The 26062-nt window shown below is 48.3% G+C and overlaps 1 protein-coding gene across 1 annotated transcript in view; it reads left to right on the top strand.

The window, feature by feature from the left end:
* The window catches only part of DUSP26 (dual specificity phosphatase 26), a 59543-nt gene extending 39486 nt beyond the window's left edge, over nt 1-20057 (top strand). Inside the window, exons 2-4 of the mRNA XM_040342178.1 lie at nt 1765-1939; nt 12970-13181; nt 19046-20057. Coding sequence (XP_040198112.1) covers nt 1773-1939; nt 12970-13181; nt 19046-19242 — 576 coding nt within the window. The 5' untranslated portion in view covers nt 1765-1772 and the 3' untranslated portion in view covers nt 19243-20057. The remainder of the gene's footprint in view (nt 1-1764; nt 1940-12969; nt 13182-19045) is intronic.
* Nucleotides 20058-26062: the final 6005 nt, after the last annotated feature.

The following is a 26062-nucleotide window of genomic DNA, read 5'->3' as shown; positions in this document are numbered from 1 at the left end:
TATAACAGAATATAATGTTCCTCCATCTCTCCCCCCAGTATAACAGAATATAATGTTCCTCCATCTCCCCCCCCCCAGTATAACAGAATATAATGTTCCTCCATCTCTCCCCCCCCCAGTATAACAGAATATAATGTTCCTCCATCTCTCCCCCCCCAGTATAACAGAATATAATGTTCCTCCATCTCCCCCCCCCCAGTATAACAGAATATAATGTTCCTCCATCTCTCCCCCCCCCCAGTATAACAGAATATAATGTTCCTCCATCTCTCCCCCCCCAGTATAACAGAATATAATGTTCCTCCATCTCTCCCCCCCCCGTATAACAGAATATAATGTTCCTCCATCTCTCCCCCCCCCCAGTATAACAGAATATAATGTTCCTCCATCTCTCCCCCCCCAGTATAACAGAATATAATGTTCCTCCATCTCTCCCCCCAGTATAACAGAATATAATGTTCCTCCATCTCCCCCCCCCCAGTATAACAGAATATAATGTTCCTCCATCTCTCCCCCCCCAGTATAACAGAATATAATGTTCCTCCATCTCCCCCCCCCCAGTAATAACAGAATATAATGTTCCTCCATCTCTCCCCCCCCAGTATAACAGAATATAATGTTCCTCCATCTCTCCCCCCCCAGTATAACAGAATATAATGTTCCTCCATCTCTCCCCCCCCCCAGTATAACAGAATATAATGTTCCTCCATCTCCCCCCCCCAGTATAACAGAATATAATGTTCCTCCATCTCTCCCCCCCCAGTATAACAGAATATAATGTTCCTCCATCTCTCCCCCCCCCCAGTATAACAGAATATAATGTTCCTCCATCTCTCCCCCCAGTATAACAGAATATAATGTTCCTCCATCTCCCCCCCCAGTATAACAGAATATAATGTTCCTCCATCTCTCCCCCCCCAGTATAACAGAATATAATGTTCCTCCATCTCTCCCCCCCCAGTATAACAGAATATAATGTTCCTCCATCTCCCCCCCCAGTATAACAGAATATAATGTTCCTCCATCTCTCCCCCCCCCAGTATAACAGAATATAATGTTCCTCCATCTCCCCCCCCCCCAGTATAACAGAATATAATGTTCCTCCATCTCCCCCCCCCCCAGTATAACAGAATATAATGTTCCTCCATCTCTCCCCCCCCCCAGTATAACAGAATATAATGTTCCTCCATCTCTCCCCCCAGTATAACAGAATATAATGTTCCTCCATCTCTCCCCCCCCAGTATAACAGAATATAATGTTCCTCCATCTCTCCCCCCAGTATAACAGAATATAATGTTCCTCCATCTCTCCCCCCCAGTATAACAGAATATAATGTTCCTCCATCTCCCCCCCCCCAGTATAACAGAATATAATGTTCCTCCATCTCTCCCCCCCAGTATAACAGAATATAATGTTCCTCCATCTCTCCCCCCCCCAGTATAACAGAATATAATGTTCCTCCATCTCTCCCCCCCAGTATAACAGAATATAATGTTCCTCCATCTCTCCCCCCCCCCAGTATAACAGAATATAATGTTCCTCCATCTCCCCCCCCCCCCCAGTATAACAGAATATAATGTTCCTCCATCTCTCCTCCCCCCAGTATAACAGAATATAATGTTCCTCCATCTCTCCCCCCCCAGTATAACAGAATATAATGTTCCTCCATCTCTCCCCCCCCAGTATAACAGAATATAATGTTCCTCCATCTCCCCCCCCAGTATAACAGAATATAATGTTCCTCCATCTCTCCCCCCCCCCAGGAACTGTCATGGCGTCCTCCCGGTTCTCCCACCTCGGATCTCTGAGTCGGCCGCCACTGAGGAGGTCCAAGCCCCCGATCCTGAGAGTGTATGACCTGGAGAAGATTCTCTACACCGGGAAGACAATCCGGAGCCACGCCGACGAGGTTTGGCCGAGACTCTACTTAGGAGACCAGTAAGTCTTTCCACCTTTCAGCCAATCAGCGGTGATCGTTCTCAGGAGAGGCAGAACGGCGGTCTGTGAGAGGAGAAGATGGAGATCTTGTGTCTCTACTAAGCAGGAACACGGATCTCTGTCTTCCCCAGTTAAAGCACCTCCCCCTCCCCCAAACAGTTAGTACTCACCCCCTAGGGCAGTGATGGCGAACCTTTTTGAGCCCGAGTGCCCAAACTCCAACACAAAACCTAATTTTTTTTTGAAGTGCCAACACTGCAATTAAACATGAATACCAAGGTTTTCGTTTAGAAAAATCAACTCGTACACTTGTCCAAACTAATTAACAGCTTTTGTTTTAAAAGAAAAACACAATAACAGAGCTTTCTATTAAACATTTTTTTTTTATTGAAAAAGATTCTCAACAACTGTACTTGTGCATGTATTTTTGGATAAGGATACATTTGCAGATCGCTGGTAAAGATGCCTTTGCTGATCGCTGGTAAGGATGCCTTTGCTAGGCATTTTCAAAGATGGCTTTGCTGGGCATTTCCAAAGATGGCTTTGCTGGGCATTTTCAAAGATGACTTTGCTGGGCATTTTCAAAGATGACTTTGCTGGGCATTTTCAAAGATGACTTTGCTGGCCATTTTCAAAGATGACTTTGCTGGGCATTTTCAAAGATGACTTTGCTGGGCATTTTCAAAGATGACTTTGCTGGGCATTTCCAAAGATGGCTTTGCTGGGCATTTCCAAAGATGGCTTTGCTGGGCATTTCCAAAGATGGCTTTGCTGGGCATTTCCAAAGATGGCTTTGCTGGGCATTTCCAAAGATGGCTTTGCTGGGCATTTCCAAAGATGGCTTTGCTGGGCATTTCCAATGATGGCTTTGCTGGGCATTTCCAAAGATGGCTTTGCTGGGCATTTCCAAAGATGGCTTTGCTGGGCATTTCCAAAGATGGCTTTGCTGGGCATTATTAAAGATGCCTTGGTAAGGCATCTTTAAAGATGCCATTGCTGGGCATTTTTAAAGATGCCTTGTCTGGGCATTGGTAAAGATTGGTAAAGATGCCTTGGCTGGGCATTAGATGCCTTGGCTGGGCATTGGTAAAGATGCATTTGCTTACACAAGGGATAGAGATCTACAATGCTGTGATGGGTACAGGCACAGTATACTTTGCATAGCTAAAAGACATTATTGAACATAAGCAGAGGATGAGTCTAATGATCTATTGCTGGGCATTATTAAAGATGCCTTGGCTGGGCATTGGTAAAGATGCCTTAGCTGGGCATTGGTAAAGATGCCTTGCCTGGGCATTATTAAAGATGCCATGACTGGGCATTTTTAAAGATGCCTTGGCTGGGCATTGGTAAAGATGCCTTGCCTGGGCATTATTAAAGATGCCATTGCTGGGCATTTTTAAAGATGCCTTGGCTGGGCATTGGTAAAGATGCCTTGCCTGGGCATTATTAAAGATGCCATTGCTGGGCATTTTTAAAGATGCCTTGGCTGGGCATTGGTAAAGATGCCTTGCCTGGGCATTATTAAAGATGCCATTGCTGGGCATTTTTAAAGATGCCTTGGCTGGGCATTGGTAAAGATGCCTTGTCTGGGCATTGGTAAAGATGCCTTGGCTGGGCATTGGTAAAGATGCCTTGCCTGGGCATTATTAAAGATGCCATTGCTGGGCATTTTTAAAGATGCCTTGGCTGGGCATTGGTAAAGATGCCTTGCCTGGGCATTATTAAAGATGCCATTGCTGGGCATTTTTAAAGATGCCTTGGCTGGGCATTGGTAAAGATGCCTTGTCTGGGCATTGGTAAAGATGCCTTGGCTGGGCATTGGTAAAGATGCAATGACACATTTTTGTTTTTTTCATTTTAGCCCTTTGGATTCTTCTTTGCAATTCTTGTAGATTAGAATCTACAGCAGCTTCCAGACCCAGCAGAGCAGTGGGCATTTTTAAAGATACCTTGGCTGGGCATTTTTAAAGATGCCTTGGCTGGGCATTGGTAAAGATGCCTTGCCTGGGCATTATTAAAGATGCCATTGCTGGGCATTTTTAAAGATGCCTTGGCTGGGCATTGGTAAAGATGCCTTGCCTGGGCATTATTAAAGATGCCATTGCTGGGCATTTTTAAAGATGCCTTGGCTGGGCATTGGTAAAGATGCCTTGTCTGGGCATTGGTAAAGATGCCTTGGCTGGGCATTGGTAAAGATGCCTTGGCTGGGCATTATTAAAGATGCCATTGCTGGGCATTTTTAAAGATGCCTTGGCTGGGCATTGGTAAAGATGCCTTGTCTGGGCATTGGTAAAGATGCCATTGCTGGGCATTTTTAAAGATGCCTTGGCTGGGCATTGGTAAAGATGCCTTGCCTGGGCATTATTAAAGATGCCATTGCTGGGCATTTTTAAAGATGCCTTGGCTGGGCATTGGTAAAGATGCCTTGTCTGGGCATTGGTAAAGATGCCTTGGCTGGGCATTGGTAAAGATGCCTTGCCTGGGCATTATTAAAGATGCCATTGCTGGGCATTTTTAAAGATGCCTTGGCTGGGCATTGGTAAAGATGCCTTGTCTGGGCATTGGTAAAGATGCCTTGGCTGGGCATTGGTAAAGATGCAATGACACATTTTTGTTTTTTTCATTTTAGCCCTTTGGATTCTTCTTTGCAATTTCATCCAAACAGGCTACAAATCTCTCCAAGACCCGTCCTCTGCTTAGCCATCGTACATTATTGTACATAAGTAAAGTATTATACTGTGCCTGTACCTCATCAAGAAGTGCTTGAAACTGTCGAAAATTAAGAGCACGAGCCATGATGTAATTCACCATTTTTGTGACATCCTTGAGGATATCGTCTAATATTTTGCTGCTTTCCTTGGCACAAAGAGCTTCTTGATGTATAATACAATGAAATTGAATGACTGGGTGCTTTGCTTCTTTGACAAAAAACTGTATGAAACCAGATGTTACCCCCACCATGGAAGGTGCCCCGTCACTAGTAACTGAAACCACTTTTTCTGGCCTTATGTCTTGTGAGACAAAAGCCTCCATCACAGCATTGTAGATATCTATCCCTTGTGTTCTTCCAGGCAAAGACAACAGTTTCATGAGCTCCTCTCTCATGGTGTCACCAACAGCATAACGCAAAATTACTGCTAGCCTTGCATGATTATTTATGTCTGTGCTTTCATCCAAGCACATGGAGTAACAGGCTGCCTTTTGTAAGTCAGTGGTGAGCTGCTGACTAACATCACTTGCCATACGCAGGACTCTATCTTTAACAGTATTTCTGCTAAGTGGCATTTCAGAGATTCGTTGCTTAATTTTGTCCTTGTTTGGAAATTCATGAAAAAGGGAATTACTCACAGCCAACATGGCCGTTTTGATAAAATCGCCATCAGAGAGGGGCTTTCCATGTTTTGCTATGCACAGTGAAATTTCAAAGCTGGCATTTGCCAGATAATTTGTTTTAGAAAGATAGTTGCAAAAACTACGATACTGGCAGTGATATCTCTTCAATTTCCCATCAAGAAACTCTTTTCTTTCAGCTACACCAAGTTCGGCAACACTTTTGTGGTTGGTATCAAAATGACGTTTGACACTAGATGTGCGAGATACCACACTTTCACTACACAGAACACATAACGCTTTCCCATTGCGTTCAATCACTCCAAATGACTGTGTCCAGGTCTCTTGGAATGATCTTCCACTATCTGTTTTTAATTTTGCTTTTTTGATGTACTCATTTTTGGTTGTTCATGTCTACAAAAAACACAAAATGTATAAAATAAGGATGGATGAAGCACCCAATACAAATCTATCCCTACCTACCTATACCAAAAATATTATTGCAACATTTCACAAAAAAGGTAGAACAACTCACGGTTTTGTAGACAGATATACATCGTCCAATATCCTGTGAAACAAGAAGTCGCGCTGTGCCGCTGCTGACACCGCTATGCTGGGTCTGGAAGCTGCTGTAGATTCTGAATTGCAAAGAAGAATCCCAAAGAGAGGGCTGTAATGAAAAAAAAAATATGTTTTCATTGTTGTCCATAGGGACACAGGAAACTACCATAGCCCGGGGGCCAGATGTGACCCTTAGCAACTTACGTTTCTGTAATGTAGACAGATATAAGCTCAAATCGTCCAATGTCCTGTGAAACAACAAGGCGTGCTGTGCCGCTGCTGACACCGCTCTGCTGGGTCTGAAAGCTGCTGTACATTCTACAAGATTTGCAAAGTAGAATCCCGGAGAGAGGGCTGTAATGAAAAAAAAAATATGTTTTCATTGTTGTCCATAGGGACACAGGAAACTACCGTAGCCCGGGGGCCAGATGTGACCCTTAGCAACTTACTTTTTTTAATGTAGACAGATATAAGCTCAAATCGTCCAATGTCCTGTGAAACAAGAAGTCGCGCTGTGCCGCTGCTGACACCGCTCTGCTGGGTCTGGAAGCTGCTGTAGATTCTACAAGAATTGCAAAGAAGAATCCAAAGGGCTAAAATGAAAAAAAAAAAAAAGTGTGTCATTGTTGTCCATAGGCCAGGACACAGGCCCAATAACAGCAATGATGGGGGTTATATGTTTGCAAATGACACCTATGCCCAATAACAGCAAACATATTACCTCCCTCATTGCTGTTTTTGGGCCTAGGTGTCATTTGCAAACATATTACCCCCCTCATTGCTGTTATTGGGCCTAGGTGTCATTTGCAAACATATTACCCCCCTCATTTGCAATGAGGGGGGTAATATGTTTGCAAAGGACACCTAGACCCAATAACAGCAATGAGGGGGGTAATATGTTTGCAAATGACACCTAGGCCCAATAACAGCAAACATATTACCCCCCTCATTGCTGTTATTGGGCCTGGGTGTCATTTGCAAACATATTACCCCCCTCATTGCTTTTATTGGGCCTAGGTGTCCTTTGCAAACATATTACCCCCCTCATTGCTGTTATTGGGCCTGGGTGTCATTTGCAAACATATTACCCCCCTCATTGCTTTTATTGGGCCTAGGTGTCCTTTGCAAACATATTACCCCCCTCATTGCAAATGACACCTATGCCCAATAACAGCAATGAGGGAGGTAATATGTTTGCAAATGACACCTATGCCCAATAACAGCAAACATATTACCTCCCTCATTGCTGTTTTTGGGCCTAGGTGTCATTTGCAAACATATTACCTCCCTCATTGCTGTTTTTGGGCCTAGGTGTCATTTGCAAACATATTACCTCCCTCATTGCTGTTATTGGGCATAGGTGTCATTTGCAATGAGGGGGGTAATATGTTTGCAAAGGACAACTAGACCCAATAACAGCAATGAGGGGGGTAATATGTTTGCAGAACAAAGTTTCCCAAGTCAGTCAGCAACTGTCAGAACACCCACCAGCGAGATTAGCTAAAGTAATTGTTCAGCAAAATTTTACATTTTAGATTGGGTGATGTTAGCAGGGCAACCCATAAAACGACCCAGGTATCCCATGTCTAAATAGTATTCGAGTAATAAGTATTCTTACCTTTGTCTGCAGCTGAATCAAACTGCGCAATGAAGAAGATGGCTTCACGAGTCTTGCAGCTCTTTCCCGCCGTGCGTCTTCTCCTCATGCTCCCAGTCACGCCCAGCAGCACGTCAGGCAGTGGATGATCTGAGAGCTCTCATTGGGTAGCAAGCTAACACGTGACCTCCGGGCGCTCATTCTAAGTTACGCCCACTCGGACACGTCACCGCTAGCACAGGGTAGTGTGGGAAATGTAGTTTCTAGTTGCGGTTGACGATTTAATTTTTTTTTCTTTGACATTTCTGCATTGTCACCGCGTGCCCACCAAAACAGCTTGCCGTGCCGGGAGCGGCACGCGTGCCACGCGTTCGCCATCACTGCCCTAGGGACACGTTTAACCCTTTGATCGCCACTTCCCAGCCAATTAGCACAGTGACAGTGCATTTTCTTTAGTATAGGTCCTCGAAATGTGTCACTTAGTGTCCGATGTGTGTCCACCGCAATGTCGCAGTCCCGATAAAAATCGCTGATCACCGCTGTAACGGCTACCCAGCTAGGGAGAGGGTATCAGCCGTTGGAGACGTCCTTTTCCCTGGCAAGCTGCCATGTGCAGGTACCGCCGGTATATCCCATCGAACGCCCTTCCAAGAAACGAGACGGACTACGTTTGCAGAGTCAAGCAGACTGACTTTTAATGCACATTTTTCCTCCTTATATCTGGTTACAACTGTACAGAAACAAATGACACTCCCTTGAGCCAATCAGTCGCTAGACGTTTTGGCTCCGTTTTGATCAGACAATAGAATTCAATTAACCTTTAAAACAATTATCACTCACACATAATCCCCCTCAGCAGACACCTCACAGGGGGGGTGTTACCTACACAAAAGAGAGTTCATTAGCTATGCGAAGGGAACATTAGCATTCAGCAGTGAAAGAGACTCTTTGTCCAATTAACCCTTTGAGCTCAGAATACAATGTGGTACATCCAATTGTGACAAGCCATGCAGTTCCTTGTAGTCCTCCCTGTATGAAGATTATCGATGTCCCGACAGCATGCATATGTCCGTTACAACCGCCATTACTAGTAAAAAAAAATAAAAAATAATTCCATAAATGAATACTTTGTAGATGTGATAAGTCACACGATCAATGTACAATTATTGGGGTTTGTAGCGGAATACATATTGGAATAAACTGATAAAGAAATTCATTTTTGTTTATAGCGCAAAAAATAAAAACCGCAGAGGAGATCAAATACCACCAAAAGAAAGCTCTATGTGTGGGGAAAAAAGGGCGTCAATTTTGTTTGGGAGCCACGTCGCACGACCGCGCAATTGTCAGTTAAAGCGACGCAGTGCCGAATCGCAAAAAGGGGCCTGGGCATGAAGGGGGTAAATCTTCCGGAGGGCAAATGGTTAATGATGATTTCTATCCCTCTGTAAAAAACACTCCCGTGATCTCGGCATTCTCTACCGATGTGCAATAAAGTGAAACCCCACTAGATGGCGCTCTACATCCAGATATGAAAAGCGCTCCGGAATATCATCCTTCCTCTTCATGTCACATTCGGATTTCGTTTTAGGACCGGTTCGCACCATAGAAACACAATCCCGATGCGTTCCGGCACTTCTTTTGGATGCATGTTTTTGATGCGTTCCGGTTCTTGTTTTCAGCCCCTCTTTTTTATTAGCCTTAGATAAGGACAAGTGCGTTCCGGTGCGTTTTTGATGCGTTTTTGGTGCGTTTTTGATGCGTTTTTGATGCGTTCCAGTCCAGTTCAGGTAAAATGCAGAATGTTCTCCTTTTTTTTCTGGAACTGCAAACCCCCAGTGTGAACTTCGCCATTGAAAACCACATAACCGACTTTCCACTGGACTGCATGTGGTGTGATCCCGCCCCTAAATGTTTTTTAACCACTTAACCCCCGGACCATATTGCTGGTCAAAGACCAGAGGTTTTTTTTGCGATTCGGCACTGCGTCGCTTTAACTGACAATTGCGCGGTCGTGCGACGTGGCTCCCAAACAAAATTGGCGTCCTTTTTTCCCCACAAATAGAGATTTCTTTTGGTGGTATTTGATCACCTCTGCGGTTTTTATTTTTTGTGCTATAAACAAAAATAGAGCGAGAATTTTGAAAAAAATGCAATATTTTTTACTTTTTGCTATAATAAATATCCCCAAAAAATATATAAAAAAAACATTTTTTTCCTCAGTTTAGGGCGATACGTATTCTTCTACTTATTTTTGGTGAAAAAAATTGCAATAAGCGTTTATCGGTTGGTTTGCGCAAAAGTTATAGCGTCTACAAAATAGAGGATCGTTTTATGCCATTTTTATTAATATTTTTTTTTACTAGTAATGGCGGCGATCAGCAATTTTTTTTTTCGGTACTGCGACATTATGGCGGACACTTTTGACACATTTTTGGGACCATTGGCATTTATACAGCGATCAGTGCTATAAAAATGCATTGATTACTATAAAAATGCCACTGGCAGTGAAGGGGGCGGGGAAGGGTTTCAGTTTGTTCCCTGGGTGTGTTCTAACTGTAGGGGGGGAGTGGCCTCACTAGGGGAAATGACCGATCTTCTGTTTATACATTGTATGAACAGACAATCAGCATTTCTCCCCCTGACAGGACCGGGAGCCGCGTGTTTACACATACAGCTCCCGGTTCCCGCTCTGTAACGAGCGATCGCGGGTGCCCGGCGGCAAACGCGCCCGCCGGGCACGCGCATGGGAGTCAGGGACGAGCGGGGGGCACGCGCCCCTAGTGGCCGCTTAGAGAGCCGACGTATAGCTATGGGCTCTCGCGCAGGGGAGCCGACCTGCCGCCGTATAACTGCGGCGGCTGGTCGGCAAGTAGTTAATGGCATCGTTCCCACCAGTGCTTGCTGCTGTAGAACTTACTGCATTTTACCTGCACTGGCCTGTACCGGAACGCACCGAAATGCACCATCTGGACTCCATCAAAAACGCACCTGGATTGTATTTCTATGGTGTGAAGTGGCCCTGCATGCCCAGCTTTTTCCATGTATTGCAATGGCTCTATTCACACAGTACAGAAACTGTCCGGAAGCGGACTGCACGGTGTGAATGGAGCCATTGAAATACATGGAAAACGCTGCGCATGCACAGAACTGCATATGGTGTGAACTGGTACTGAGGGCCAACTCACCCCATAGAAACTCAGTCCAGATTATTTTCTGCATGTGTGTTTTTGATGCGGCGAGCTGGGCGGAACATTTAAAGTGGCGTACAGGTACGCCCATTTGTCTGCCCGTGCCAATCTGCTGACAAATATCGTCGGTTGGCAAGTCCAGAGCGGGGGTGTCGGCGGAAAGTCTTTTGAAGTCTCTTCCAGTGGGGGTCAGGAAAGCCCCCTGGAGGGTTTTGGGGCTGGTGGGTCCGGAAGGCAATAGAGAATCCCATCCACTGCCCCAGGAACTCCCTCTCCTGCTAGGTGAGAACAGAGGCTGGTGGCGCTCTGCTCTGTTGCCAGCTCTTCTGCTGGGTCGCTTTGAGGGGAGACCACAGTCCCATCCCCCGATGTCAGCTCAAGCTGCAGTTGTGTGCCGCAGCCAGTCGCATCCTGCCCTGCTGCCAGGGATTCAGCTGGGGGTAAATGCTTTACCACCACAGCTTGTTGCTGGGGAGAGGGGCCAATTGCCCCGGCTCCCTGGAACTCCTCTTCCATGGAGACTGGCATCTGTACCTCTCCCCTTCCTTCAGTTGGTGCTGCTGTGACTTCTGCTGCTGCAGCACCTCTTTGCTGTAGCCAAGTGGCGTCCACAGCCGCTATAACCCGGTCTATGATCTCCGGTGGAGGATTAGGTCCATACTGTGCCAGTCCACGTCTAACAGCCCGGTCAAAAAACTCTTCATCGGGTGTCCTGTCTGTTACGCTGGGCCTCTCAGCTCTATCCATTTGGACAAGTTGTGCGATAATGTCCCTTCTCTTACGGTTGCAGGCCGATCTGCCCCGGCTCTCCAGTAAGTCCTTGAGGGAAGAGAGCTTCAGCCGTTCATACAGCGTCTCCATCGTCCTGTGTCCTTGTCGCCGTCCTTTAAGGGATGGAATTATCCCACCGCTGCCACCACTGTAACGGTCACCACCGTTTACGACCTTCCATCACCCCACGACAGCTCATCTGACACTCCAACCATCCAACAGACATCAGACATTTCCCAGAATAACGAGACTTGCTCTGTGTTCTGGTTTCAAATGTAAGACATCTTTAATGGTTAGCTCTCCAGTTTATATACAGTTCAAGCATGAAAGGAACAATCAAACTCTCCACTCACCCATCACACCCTGGGAGGGATTCAATACACCTTCAGATGGCTAATTGCTAAACATTCCAGATATTTTGGCACCGGTCTATAATTATCATGACCTAATCACTGCACCTGAGAAGTCACATTCCTTCATTAACAGAATTCAAACAAAACACCATCGCACAATGATTTTCTCTTAATCCACATCTTTAGACAGACGGTGTGTCTCCGACAGAAAGGTATTCACACCTCTGAGCATCAAAAGGCTTTAAACAGTGTTATCACCCAATGAAAGGCCTTTCAGGAGCCAGACTCATTTAACATGTCAACAGTCTACACAGAGAGATGAGTCATAGAATAAACCAACACTTTGCAATCTCTTGCAATATGAACTATCAGTGATGTCCCCTGTCCTGTAATTTAGGATATAATTTCTCAGTCACCCTATGGCCCTATCGGTCATAAGATGACCCTAGACATAAGACTCCTTGGTGACGCGGGTACAGGAGTACCCCTCATCCTTACAAAGTCTCTGTTTGTCCCGGGTCATTCTGTTACACCTCCCACCAGCACCTCCCACCATCTCCTCCCACCTTCCCCTCCCACCATCTCCCTCCCACCATCTCTTCCCACCTTCCCCTCCCACCATCTCCCTCCCACCATCTCTTCCCACCTTCTCCTCCCACCATCACCTCCCACCATCACCTCCCACCATCTCCTCCCACCATTACCTCCCACCATCTCCTTCCACCATCTCTTCCCACCTTCCCCTCCCACCATCTCCTCCCACCATCTCCTCCCACCTTCCCCTCCCACCATCTCCTCCCACCATTACCTCCCACCATCTCCTTCCACCATCTCCTCCCACCATCTCCTCCCACCATCTCCTCCCACCTTCCCCTCCCACCATCTCCTCCCACCATTACCTCCCACCATCTCCTTCCACCATCTCCTCCCACCATCTCCTCCCACCATCTCCTCCCACCTTCCCCTCCCACCATCTCCTCCCACCATTACCTCCCACCATCTCCTTCCACCATCACCTCCCACCATCTCCTCCCACTGTCACCTCCCACCATCTAAAACCACCAGTATGAACGGTTCCATTGCCAGCAATGGGGGTGTGGCTTGTCATGCGATTTGGAACTGCCAAGTGAACGGGGGATTAATCTCATCTTTTGTCCGTCTGATTCCTTTCTATGATATGATAATAAATATGACACTAATTAGCACTTCTCCTTCTTCTGAGTCTAGGGAGATCGCGGCCAATAAAGGGGAACTCCTCCAGCTGCGAATCACTCACATCCTGAACGCGGTTCATAGTCGCTGGAGAGGAGGAGAGGAATATTACCGCGGGATGAACATCCTGTACATGGGGATCGATGCTCAGGACAGCCCGATCTTCGACATGAGCGTCCACTTCCAGGCGGCCGCCGATTTCATCCATCGCGCCCTCAAGGAGAGAGGTGAGCTGGGTCCTAGAGAAGACTTCCTATATGTCTGGGCTCCCCGGCCACATCCATGGGGGGTTTACTAAGACCGGGGCCCCCAGACTCTGATACAGATTTCATGGGAGCCAATCAGCTTCTAACTTCAGCTTCTTCAATTAAGCTTTGACAATAAAACCTAGAAGCTGATTGGATGAGCTGTGCCAGTTTCTGTGTGTTCCAGTTATAGAATATCCCCCCCATTATGACTCTAGACCTTCTTCTGTAGAACGTCAGGGATGTTTTCTGTTACCTTCTGTGGTAAATTGTAACCAATTTCAGCCCAAAAAAGCAACGCTTTTACCAATTTATATATCAGTCAAAGCTTCAGAGCCCCTCCCCTGCTCACCAGGCTCCTCCCTATTATCACAGGCTCCTGTCCTGCTTACCAGGCCCCTCCCCCTCATTATCGCTCCCTTCTCTTCTCACAAGCCCCTCCTCTCTCCGAGCATCCTGACAAGTTTGGTAATTCCCAAAGCATCCTTGAACATCTGTGTGACGGAAGTCACTTTGGGTGGGGGGTTTGTGGAACTCAGATTACCCTGGAGAGTTCTGGAGGCTCCTTGTTCAGCTTCCCCGACCCTCTTATGTGTAGATCCCCCCGTGTCTCTAATAGGGGTACATGGTGACTGAGAACCCCACTATGATCTGTGCTAGTCACACTCAATGTTGTATATATTGTGTGTTGGCTGTTGTGGACTCTTTGCTGTGATGGTTTGGGGTGTGACTGTATTCTATTGTCTATTGTGGTGTCTGCCTCAACTATTATGGGATGTGTAAGTGTGTTGCTGTGAGGAAAGAGTGTTTTTTACCCTACACTGTATTACGGCTGGTGACTGGGGGGGGTAAAGAGTCTTGGACGGTGCTGGTTCTGGACAGAGGAAGCATTGACGGCAGACAAAGTTCTGTTGAGGAGGAGAGTGATGGGGGAGGAAAGTGATGAGGGGAGGAGAGTGGAGTGATGGGGGGAGGAGACTGATGGAGGGGAAGGAGAGGGATGGGGGGGAAGGAGAGGGATGATGATAAAGAGGAGAGTGATGAGGAGGAGAAGAGTGATGAGGGGGGAGAGGAGAGTGATGATGGGGAGGAGTGATAAGGAGGAGAAGAGTGATGGGGGGAGGAGAGTGATGAGGAGGAGAAGAGTGACGAGGGAGAGGAGAGTGATGATGAGGAGGAGAGTGATGGGGGGAGAGTGATGGAGGAGGAGAGGAGAGTGATGGGGGGAGGAGAGGAGAATGATGGGGGAGGAGAGGAGAGTGATGGGGGGGAGAGTGATGGGGGGAGGAGATGAGAGTGATGGGGGAGGAGATGAGAGTGATGGGGGAGGAGAGGAGAGTGATGGAGGAGGAGATGAGAGTGATGGGGGGGAGAGTGATGGGGGGAGGAGAGGAGAGTGATGGGGGAGGAGATGAGAGTGATGGGGGAGGAGAGGAGAGTGATGAGGAGGAGAAGAGTGACGAGGGAGAGGAGAGTGATGATGAGGAGGAGAGTGATGGGGGGAGAGTGATGGAGGAGGAGAGGAGAGTGATGGGGGGAGGAGAGGAGAATGATGGGGGAGGAGAGGAGAGTGATGGGGGGGAGAGTGATGGGGGGAGGAGATGAGAGTGATGGGGGAGGAGATGAGAGTGATGGGGGAGGAGAGGAGAGTGATGGAGGAGGAGATGAGAGTGATGGGGGGAGAGTGATGGGGGGAGGAGAGGAGAGTGATGGAGGAGGAGAGTGATGGGGGGAGGGGAATGATGGGGGAGGAGGAGAGTGATGGGGAGGAGAATGATGATGAGGAGGAGAATGATGATGAGGGGAAGAGGGGAGTGATGGGGAGGAGAGTAAAGAATGCTTTGTGCACTGGTGGGCCGTCATGTTGGAACAGGGAGGGGCCATCCACAAAGTTGGGAGCATGAAATTGTCCAAAATGTCTTGGTATGCTGAAGCCTTAAGAGTTCCCTTCACTGGAACTAAGGGGCCAACCCAACCCCTGAAAAACAACTCCCCTACACCATAATCCCCCCTCCCCCCACACTATAATCCCCCCTCCCCCACACCATAATCCCCCCTCCACCCCCCACCCCATAATCCCCCCTCCACCAAATGATTTGGACCAGAGCACAAAGCAAGGTCCATAAACACATGGATGAGCGAGTTTGGGGTGGAGGAACTTGACTGGCCTGCACAGAGTCCTGACCTCTCAACCCCATAGAACACCTTTGGGATGAATTAGAATGGAGACTGTGAGCCAGACCTTCTCATCCAACATCAGTGCCTGACCTCACAAATGCTCTTCTGGAAGAATGGTCAAACATTCCCATAGACACACCCCTAAACCTTGTGGACAGCCTTCCCATAGACACACCCCTAAACCTTGTGGACGGCCTTCCCACAGACACACCCCTAAACCTTGTGGACGGCCTTCCCATAGACACCCCCCTAAACCTTGTGGACGGCCTTCCCATAGACACACCCCTAAACCTTGTGGACAGACCTTCCCATAGACACACCCCTAAACCTTGTGGACGGCCTTCCCATAGACACACCCCTAAACCTTGTGGACGGCCTTCCCATAGACACACCCCTAAACCTTGTGGACCGCCTTCCCATAGACACACCCCTAAACCTTGTGGACGGCCTTCCCAAAGACACACCCCTAAACCTTGTGGACGGCCTTCCCATAGACACACCCCTAAACCTTGTGGACAGACCTTCCCATAGACACACCCCTAAACCTTGTGGACAGACCTTCCCATAGACACACCCCTAAACCTTGTGGATGGCCTTCCCATAGACACACCCCTAAACCTTGTGGACGGCCTTCCCATAGACACACCCCTAAACCTTGTGGACAGACCTTCCCATAGACACACCCCTAAACCTTGTGGACAGACCTTCCCATAGACACACCCCTAAACCTTGTGGATGGCCTTCCCATAGACACACCCCTAAACCTTGTGGACGGCCTTCCCATAGACACACCCCTAAACCTTGTGGACGGCCTTCCCATAGACACACCCCTAAACCTTGTGGACGGCCTTCCCAAAGACACACCCCTAAACCTTGTGGACGGCCTTCCCATAGACACACCCCTAAACCTTGTGGACAACATTCCCATAGACACACCCCTAAACCTTGTGGACGGCCTTCCCATAGACACACCCCTAAACCTTGTGGACAGACCTTCCCATAGACACACCCCTAAACCTTGTGGACAGACCTTCCCATAGACACACCCCTAAACCTTGTGGACAGACCTTCCCATAGACACACCCCTAAACCTTGTGGACAGACCTTCCCATAGACACACCCCTAAACCTTGTGGATGGCCTTCCCATAGACACACCCCTAAACCTTGTGGACGGCCTTCCCATAGACACACCCCTAAACCTTGTGGACGGCCTTCCCATAGACACACCCCTAAACCTTGTGGACGGCCTTCCCAAAGACACACCCCTAAACCTTGTGGACGGCCTTCCCATAGACACACCCCTAAACCTTGTGGACAACATTCCCATAGACACACCCCTAAACCTTGTGGACGGCCTTCCCATAGACACACCCCTAAACCTTGTGGACAGACCTTCCCATAGACACACCCCTAAACCTTGTGGACAGACCTTCCCATAGACACACCCCTAAACCTTGTGGACAGACCTTCCCATAGACACACCCCTAAACCTTGTGGACAGACCTTCCCATAGACACACCCCTAAACCTTGTGGACGGCCTTCTCACAGACACACCCCTAAACCTTGTGGACAGACCTTCCCATAGACACACCCCTAAACCTTGTGGACGACCTTCCCATAGACACACCCCTAAACCTTGTGGACGGCCTTCCCAGAAGAGGTGAAGGTGTTATAGCTGCAAAAGGCGGAGCCTCCGGACTAAGACTGGGAGGTCATTAAAGTTCATGTGTGTGTAAAGGCCGGCGTCCCAATACTTGTGGTAATATAGCGTGTGTGTAAAGGCCGGCGTCCCAATACTTGTGGTGATATAGCGTGTGTGTAAAGGCCGGCGTCCCAATACTTGTGGTGATATAGCGTGTGTGTGAAGGCCGGCGTCCCAATACTTGTGGTAATATAGCGTGTGTGAAGGCCGGCGTCCCAATACTTGTGGTAATATAGCGTGTGTGTAAAGGCCGGCGTCCCAATACTTGTGGTAATATAGCGTGTGTGAAGGCCGGCGTCCCAATACTTGTGGTAATATAGCGTGTGTGTGAAGGCCGGCGTCCCAATACTTGTGGTAATATAGCGTGTGCGTAAAGGCAGGCGTCCCAATACTTGTGGTAATATAGCGTGTGTGAAGGCCGGCGTCCCAATACTTGTGGTAATATAGCGTGTGTGTAAAGGCCGGCGTCCCAATACTTGTGGTAATATAGCGTGTGCGTAAAGGCAGGCGTCCCAATACTTGTGGTAATATAGCGTGTGTGTAAAGGCCGGCGTCCCAATACTTGTGGTAATATAGTGTGTGTGTGAAGGCCGGCGTCCCAATACTTGTGGTAATACAGCGTGTGTGTGAAGGCCGGCGTCCCAATACTTGTGGTAATATAGCGTGTGTGTGAAGGCCGGCGTCCCAATACTTGTGGTAATATAGCGTGTGTGTGAAGGCCGGCGTCCCAATACTTGTGGTAATATAGCGTGTGTGTAAAGGCCGGCGTCCCAATACTTGTGGTAATATAGCGTGTGTGTAAAGGCCGGCGTCCCAATACTTGTGGTAATATAGCGTGTGTGTAAAGGCCGGCGTCCCAATACTTGTGGTAATATAGCGTGTGTGTAAAGGCCGGCGTCCCAATACTTGTGGTAATATAGCGTGTGTGTAAAGGCCGGCGTCCCAATACTTGTGGTAATATAGTGTGTGTGTGAAGGCCGGCGTCCCAATACTTGTGGTAATACAGCGTGTGTGTGAAGGCCGGCGTCCCAATACTTGTGGTAATATAGCGTGTGTGTGAAGGCCGGCGTCCCAATACTTGTGGTAATATAGCGTGTGTGTGAAGGCCGGCGTCCCAATACTTGTGGTAATATAGCGTGTGTGTAAAGGCCGGCGTCCCAATACTTGTGGTAATATAGCGTGTGTGTAAAGGCCGGCGTCCCAATACTTGTGGTAATATAGCGTGTGTGTAAAGGCCGGCGTCCCAATACTTGTGGTAATATAGCGTGTGCGTAAAGGCAGGCGTCCCAATACTTGTGGTAATATAGCGTGTGTGTAAAGGCCGGCGTCCCAATACTTGTGGTAATATAGTGTGTGTGTGAAGGCCGGCGTCCCAATACTTGTGGTAATACAGCGTGTGTGTAAAGGCCGGCGTCCCAATACTTGTGGTAATACAGCGTGTGTGTAAAGGCCGGCGTCCCAATACTTGTGGTAATATAGCGTGTGTGTGAAGGCCGGCGTCCCAATACTTGTGGTAATATAGCGTGTGTGTAAAGGCCGGCGTCCCAATACTTGTGGTAATATAGCGTGTGTGTAAAGGCCGGCGTCCCAATACTTGTGGTAATATAGCGTGTGTGTAAAGGCCGGCGTCCCAATACTTGTGGTAATATAGCGTGTGTGTAAAGGCCGGCGTCCCAATACTTGTGGTAATATAGCGTGTGTGTGAAGGCCGGCGTCCCAATACTTGTGGTGATATAGCGTGTGTAAAGGCCGGCGTCCCAATACTTGTGGTGATATAGCGTGTGTGTGAAGGCCGGCGTCCCAATACTTGTGGTAATATAGCGTGTGTAAAGGCCGGCGTCCCAATACTTGTGGTGATATAGCGTGTGTGTGAAGGCGGGCGTCCCAATACTTGTGGTGATATAGCGTGTGCGTCAGGTCTGATTTTCGGAGTCGGACTTTAATTCTCGATTCTCTGTCTGCAGGGAAGATCCTGGTGCATTGTGCGGTAGGAGTGAGCCGATCGGCCACATTGGTTCTCGCCTATCTGATGATCTACCAACGAATGACTTTGGTTGAAGCCATTACCACCGTGAAGGACAAGCGAGGAATCGTCCCGAACCGCGGATTTCTGCGTCAGTTATTGGACCTGGAGAGCAAACTGAGAGCGAACCCGAGATAGAACCTCCCGCGGGGAGCCGCCCGCCATTCACTGGGAGACTCTCCGGCAAACGTTTGTGTAATGAAGGGACTTTCTAGAAGGGAATTGACAATCACTGATAGAAACGAGAAATTCTTCCATCCTATGAATTGTCACCGCGATCAACGAACGCCAATTTCACGTGAATTATTATAAAAAGCAGAAACGTTTGACGGAAAGTCTCGCAGTGATTGGCGATTTCAGCGTGTAGAGAGCGTTATAAAAGAGGGGGTGATCCCTCGCGCTACCAAGTGAACCTAATAAACGTAATAACTTCCCCAGACGAATTCACGTGACGTAACGCGTAGGGAGTGGCCGGATATACCGAACTAACCGGAAGTGACGAGGGAGGCGTCCAAGGGACTAAAAGAAACCCCTGCCCATTGGCTGAGACACCCCACCCATCCATGATCTGTCCTTGTGAAGCCCCCCTGTCAATCTAATGTCACCAACCATAGCGCCACCTAGTGACAGAAGAGAAAAGGTGCAGCAATTCCAGAATTTAGGGAGATCAGTGGATCTTCTATCAATTAGCCAGAACAATGACTTCCTGGGAAAATACATTTGTTATCAACCCCGTCTAAGCCCCAGAGTGCTGCGCTATAATTCTACCACTTTATAAAAATCTGGTCCAGCCGCACCTGGAGTATCCCGTCCAGTTCTGGTCACCAGTCCTCAGGAAGGATGTACTGGAAATGGAGAGAGTCCAGAGAAGGGCAACAAAGCTAAAAAGGGGGCTGGAGGACCTCAGATATGGGGGATGGGGAAGTTCAGTTATGGGGGAAGAGGAGATCAGTTATGGGGGATGGAGGAGCTCAGTTATGGGGGATGGGGAAGTTCAGTTATGGGGGATGGGGAAGTTCAGTTATGGGGGGATGGAGGAGCTCAGTTATGGGGGGATGGAGGAGCTCAGTTATGGGGAGGGAGAAGCTCAGTTATGGGGGATGGAGGAGCTCAGTTATGGGGGATGGAGGAGCTCAGTTATGGGGGATGGAGGAGCTCAGTTATGGGGGATGGAGGAGCTCAGTTATGGGGAGGGAGGAGCTCAGTTATGGGGGGATGGAGGAGCTCAGTTATGGAGGGATGGAGGAGTTCAGTTATGGGGAGGGAGGAGCTCAGTTATGGGGGATGGAGAAGCTCAGTTATGGGGGATGGAGGAGCTCAGTTATGGGGGAAGAGGAGCTCAGTTATGGGGGGATGGAGGAGCTCAGTTATGGGGGATGGAGGAGTTCAGTTATGAGGAGGTGGAGCTCAGTTATGGGGGAGGGAGGAGCTCAGTTATGGGGGATGGGGAAGTTCAGTTATGGGGGGATGGAGGAGCTCAGTTATGGGGAGGGAGGAGCTCAGTTATGGGGGATGGAGGAGCTCAGTTATGGGGGGATGGAGGAGCTCAGTTATGGGGGAGGGAGGAGCTCAGTTATGGGGGATGGAGGAGCTCAGTTATGGGGGATGGGGAAGTTCAGTTATGGGGGGATGGAGGAGCTCAGTTATGGGGGATGGAGGAGCTCAGTTATGGGGAGGGAGGAGCTCAGTTATGGGGGATGGAGAAGCTCAGTTATAGGGGATGGAGGAGTTCAGTTATAGGGAGGGAGGAGCTCAGTTATGGGGGATGGAGGAGCTCAGTTATGGGGGACGGAGGAGGTCAGTTATGGGGGATGGAGGAGCTCAGTTATGGGGGAGGGAGGAGTTCAGTTATGGGGATGGAGAAGCTCAGTTATGGGGGATGGAGAAGCTCAGTTATGGGGGATGGAGGAGCTTGGATATGGGGGAAGGAGGAGCTCAATGATGGGGGATGGAGGAGCTCAGTTAAGGGGGGATACAGGACTTTAGTTATGGGGGGACCCCCTTCCAGACCCTTTCTGCTGGGGATTGGTCAGGACCTCATAAATATGCCAAGCAGCTCCTCCAAGCCTCCGCCCACTACTTCTAGAAGCTTCTCCAAGGTTCCAGAAAGCAGGGGGAGGCACCAGAGATGCTGCTTGTTGAACCATCCGGCCTCCTTGAGTCACTGAACCCTGATCCAGATTCAATCCGGACCCGGCTCTCAGCTGAGCTGAATTTTCCTACAACTCCCGATCTGATGATTGCCGACGTGCGACTTCCTTTTCCGCACCCAGGAAGGAAACATTCTCTAATCTCATTGGGTAGCGGCGCCCCGATCTCCGTAATACTTGGTGGGTTGCTTGTCCTCTGACCTCTCGAGATCCGGCTTTATTCTTATCTCTGCATACTCTAACCCTGTGACCTGTATATAAGGTTCCTGCGAGCTCATTGGTTGAGATTTTTCCCTTTCTTATTGGACCTTTTGTACCTTTTCTTGGTGTGTTGTTGTCTTTTTGGAAAACAAACAATTTAAAATGCTCAATAAATAAATCTGTCGTGGACATGCAGTAATGTCTGGCCGTTCTTCTCCTCGTGTGTCCCTCAGAGGCCGGACTCCCTTTCTGGCTGTCTTCAGAGGCATGGGGTGAGAGAGACATTCTAGAGCACTTTATATAAAAGCCGGCTCTCATACCTTCCTATGACACTCCAGAGCTTCGTCTCGCTCAATACACAAGGGCTTAATATTGAGAGTCTTCAAATCATAAAGAAAACTTCAAATAAGAGGAAAGAAAAGTGGAGAGAAGAATAAGAGAGAGGGGGAGAGAAAAAGATAGGGGGGGGGGGGGATTCCTCTGCCCCTGGGCGCCACCCCAAACCAAAGAAGCACCCCAAGCAGAACACCCCAGTAGGGTGACAGAAGGGTACAGATCATCAGACAGGTTGAGACATAATGTCAGCATATGCCGACTTATACTTAAAGGCGAACCAATCGGACCATATTTTTCGTGACAAATCAGATTTGTTTTTAACCACTTCCTTACTGGGCACTTAAACCCCTTCCTGACCAGAGGACTTTTTGCGATTCGGCACTGCGTCGCTTTAACTGACATTTGCGCGGTCGTGCGACGTGGCTCCCAAACAAAATTAACGTCCTTTTTTCCCCACAAATAGAGCTTTCTTTTGGTGGTATTTGATCACCTCTGCGGTTTTTATTTTTTGCGCTATAAACAAAAATAGAGCGACAATTTTGAAAAAAAAAAACCTTTTTTTTACTTGTTGCTATAATAAATAGCTACATTTTTTTTTTACGTTTTTTTTTTTTATCCTCAGTCTAGGCCGATACGTATTCTACATATTTTTAGTAAAAAAAAAAAAAAAAAAATCGCAATAAGCGACTGGTTTGCACAAAAGTTATAGCGCCTACAAAATAAGGGACAGAATTATTATTATTTTTTTTTTTTTTTACTAGAAATGGCGGCGATCTGCGATTGTTATTGGGACTGCGACGTTATGGCGGACACATCGGACACTTTTGACACATTTTTGGCGCCATTCACATTTATACAGCAATCAGTGCTATAAAAATGCACTAATTACTGTATAAATGTGACTGGCAGGGAAGGGGTTAACACTAGGGGGTGAGGAAGGGGTTAAATGTGTATCCTGTATAGTGTTCTAACTGTGGGGGAAGGGGGGTGACTGGGGGCAGTGGCATCTTAAGAGAATTATAGGCCCCCGGGCAATACAATGCACTGGGGCCCTGTCTACACAATCGTGCACGAGAATTTACTGACAAAAATCATGAAATTTACTGGCAGAACCACATTTATTTTACTGGCACTGCAAAAAAAAGTACCTAAAATTACAGTTTTACAAATTTCTTCATTGACATGAAGGTCAGGTTACTATAACCCAGCCTGCTCAGAGTTTCCTCTTACATCAGAGTCTGCAGGATTCCCCCTTACAGTGAAAGGGAACTCTTATATAAAGGGGAACGCTGCAGATCATGATGTAAGGGGGGAACTCTGATGTGGAGGGGGACTCTGGTGACCAGAGACTACCTTATATCAGAGTCCACTGCTTTCTCTTTACATCAGAGTTCCCACTTACATCAGGGTCCTTGCACTGTAAGGGGGAATCCTGCAGACTCGGATGTAAATGGGAACACCAGGAACTCTGATGTGTGGGGCACTCTGGTGACCAGAGACCACCTTCCGTAGAGTAAATACACTAAGGTAAGGGGGGTCACTAATATTTTTGTATTCACTTCCCCCTTACATCAGCAACCACCCGCCCCTTAGACTGGCCTAGCGGCGCTATCACTGACCTCCTCTCAGGTGCACCATGCACGGCTCAGTCAGATGGCTCCAGCTTGGCTGCTCTGGTTTTACCCTACTGTCTCCTCATGTCTGACTTCTCCCGTGACCCCCATCCCAGAGGCGCTCCCACTCTTGACTCCTCTTCAGACTCTTCCTCAGAGACTGTAGACACGATACAGTTCTACAGTTCTGACCCGCTGCTCTCCACCATTTTTTTTACTGGGGTTGCTGGGCAGCCGATGGGGGCCCCCCAGGCAAGTGGGGCCCCCGGGCAACTTCCCAGCGTGCCCAATGGAAAAGACAGCCCTGACTGGGGGGGGGGGGGGGACCGATCTGTGTCTCTATGTACAAGAGACACAGATCCGTCTCCTCTCTCCCTGACAGCACCGCTGTCTGCGAGAGCCGGGAATGAGAGATGATCTCATATGTAAACATATGAGATCATCTCTCATTGGCCGCACAGATCGCCTAGGAAACGGCCGCTCCGATTGGCCGTTCACGGCGATCTGTGACTGGCTGTGTCCAAGGGACACGGCCAGCACAGCAGTTCCCCGCTGCGCGCTCGGGAGCGTGCGCGGGGAACGTGCAAAGGGGGCGGCCGTAAAAAGACGGCCTGTTAGAGATTGGGAGCCGCGCTGCAAGTGGTTAAGAGAATAAGTGATATCCTCCATGTGATATATATGATCAACCGCTTCCAGCCATTGGCGCAGCGAGGGGACTACCGTCTGTTTCCAGAATCGGGGAATAAGGGACTTTGCGGCGTTTAACAGGTGTGGAGTGAGAGACTTTTTATATGATCCGATTGGTTCGGCCGTACAATGCAACAATATCACCCAGGGGTCATTCGGAGTTTCAAAACCTTGTATTTCCTTCATCCAGTGTAGGATGGTTAACCAAAATGGGCGAATGAGTGGACAGAACCACCAGATGTGCGCATGGGAAGCATTCTCACCACAAATCCGCCAGCAGAGCGGGGGTGTCAGGGGGAAAATCCCGCGTAGCACTACCGGAGTATAATGCCACCGAGTCAATAGTTTATAATTAACTTCTGCGTACCTGGATGAAATAGAAGACGTATGGGCAAGCAGCAAGACAGCGTCTCTTTGGGAAGGTGAGATTTCCTTTTGAAGATCCTTCTCCCACCTGAGCAGAAAGGTCGAAGTGCCATGGGTGGAGAGAGAGTACAACGCTTTATAAAAATAGGAGAGGGGCCTCTCCACTGGCCGGTCCTCGGCAAATGCAGATTCCACCAACGTTAGGGTTGCGTCATCTCTGAGGGGTTGAGGTAGAGAACGAATAAAAGCCGGCAGGGACCCACAATATATCTGCACACTCATCTGGGATCATCATGCATACCGACAGACACTGTGGGTCTCTACCACATTCTAGAGCAGTGGTCTCCAAATTGCGAGCCAAGGGGCCAGAGGCAGCCCTTTGCTAGCTTTTATCTGGCCCTAGGGGCACCAATCCTCCCACTGACACCAACAATTGGACACGGTTTCTTTTGCCGATGCCACTGATGGAGTACTATTAAAGCGGGGGTTCACCCTAAAAAAAAAAATTCTAACATTAGAGCCAGCATACTAAGGACATTTACTGTATGTAGGTCTTCTTTTTTTTTCTCCTTATATACCGTTATATTCTGATTTTGTCCAGGGCTTCCGGGTCCTGATGACTGCGGGACCGGGCGTTCCTATCCTTGGATTACATGATTGACGGCTTATGAAACAGTTCCCCTGTCGCACAACACGCGTCACCAGATTTCCGGAAATAGCCGAGCTGCGAGTCGGCACTATACGGCGCCTGCGCAGTCAGCTCTGCACAGCGGGCGCAGGCGCCGTATAGTGCCAACTTCGCAGCTCGGTTATTTCTGGAAATCTGGTGACGCGCGTTGTGCGACAGGGGAACCGTTTCACAAGCCGTCAATCATGTAATCCAAGGATAGGAACGCCCGGTCCCGCAGTCATCAGAACCCGGAAGCCCTGGACAAAATCAGAATATAATGGTATGTATTGAGAAAAAAAAAAAATACCTGCATACAGTAAATATGCTTAGTATGCTGGATGCAATGTTAAAAAATTATTTTGGGTGAACCCCCGCTTTAAGGCCTGTACACCCGATATGAAAATCGTAAGTAAAATTTAAATCGAACGATCTTCCGATTTTGGGATCGTTGGTACGGTGCTTTCGACAGCCGATTACAGTTTTTCGTCTGACAAAAGCTGGATGTGCAGACTATAAAAATGTTGTCTGGTTTTCGTTTCATTAGTAAGTGTAACGGCTACCCAAGTAGTGAGGGGTCTCAGCCGTTGGAGACGTCCTTTTCCCTGGCAAGCTGCGATATGCAGGTACCGCCGGTATATCCCATCGAACGCCCTTCCAAGAAAAGAGACGGACTACGTTTGCAGAGTCAAGCAGGACTGACTTTTAATCCACATTTTTCTTCCTTATATCTGGTTACAAACTGTACAGAAACAAATGACACTCCCCTTGAGCCAATCAGTCGCTAGACGTTTTGGCTCCGTTTTGATCAGACAATAGAATTCAATTAACCTTTAAAACAATTATCACTCACACATAATCCCCCTCAGCAGACACCTCACAGGGGGCTGTTACCTACACAAAAGAGAGTTCATTAGCTATGCGAAGGGTACATTAGC

Source organism: Rana temporaria, chromosome 3, assembly GCF_905171775.1.
Source record: "Rana temporaria chromosome 3, aRanTem1.1, whole genome shotgun sequence".
Lineage (NCBI taxonomy): Eukaryota > Metazoa > Chordata > Amphibia > Anura > Ranidae > Rana > Rana temporaria.
Note: the sequence above shows the minus strand (reverse complement) of the source record. Positions and strands in the feature narration are given on the sequence as shown.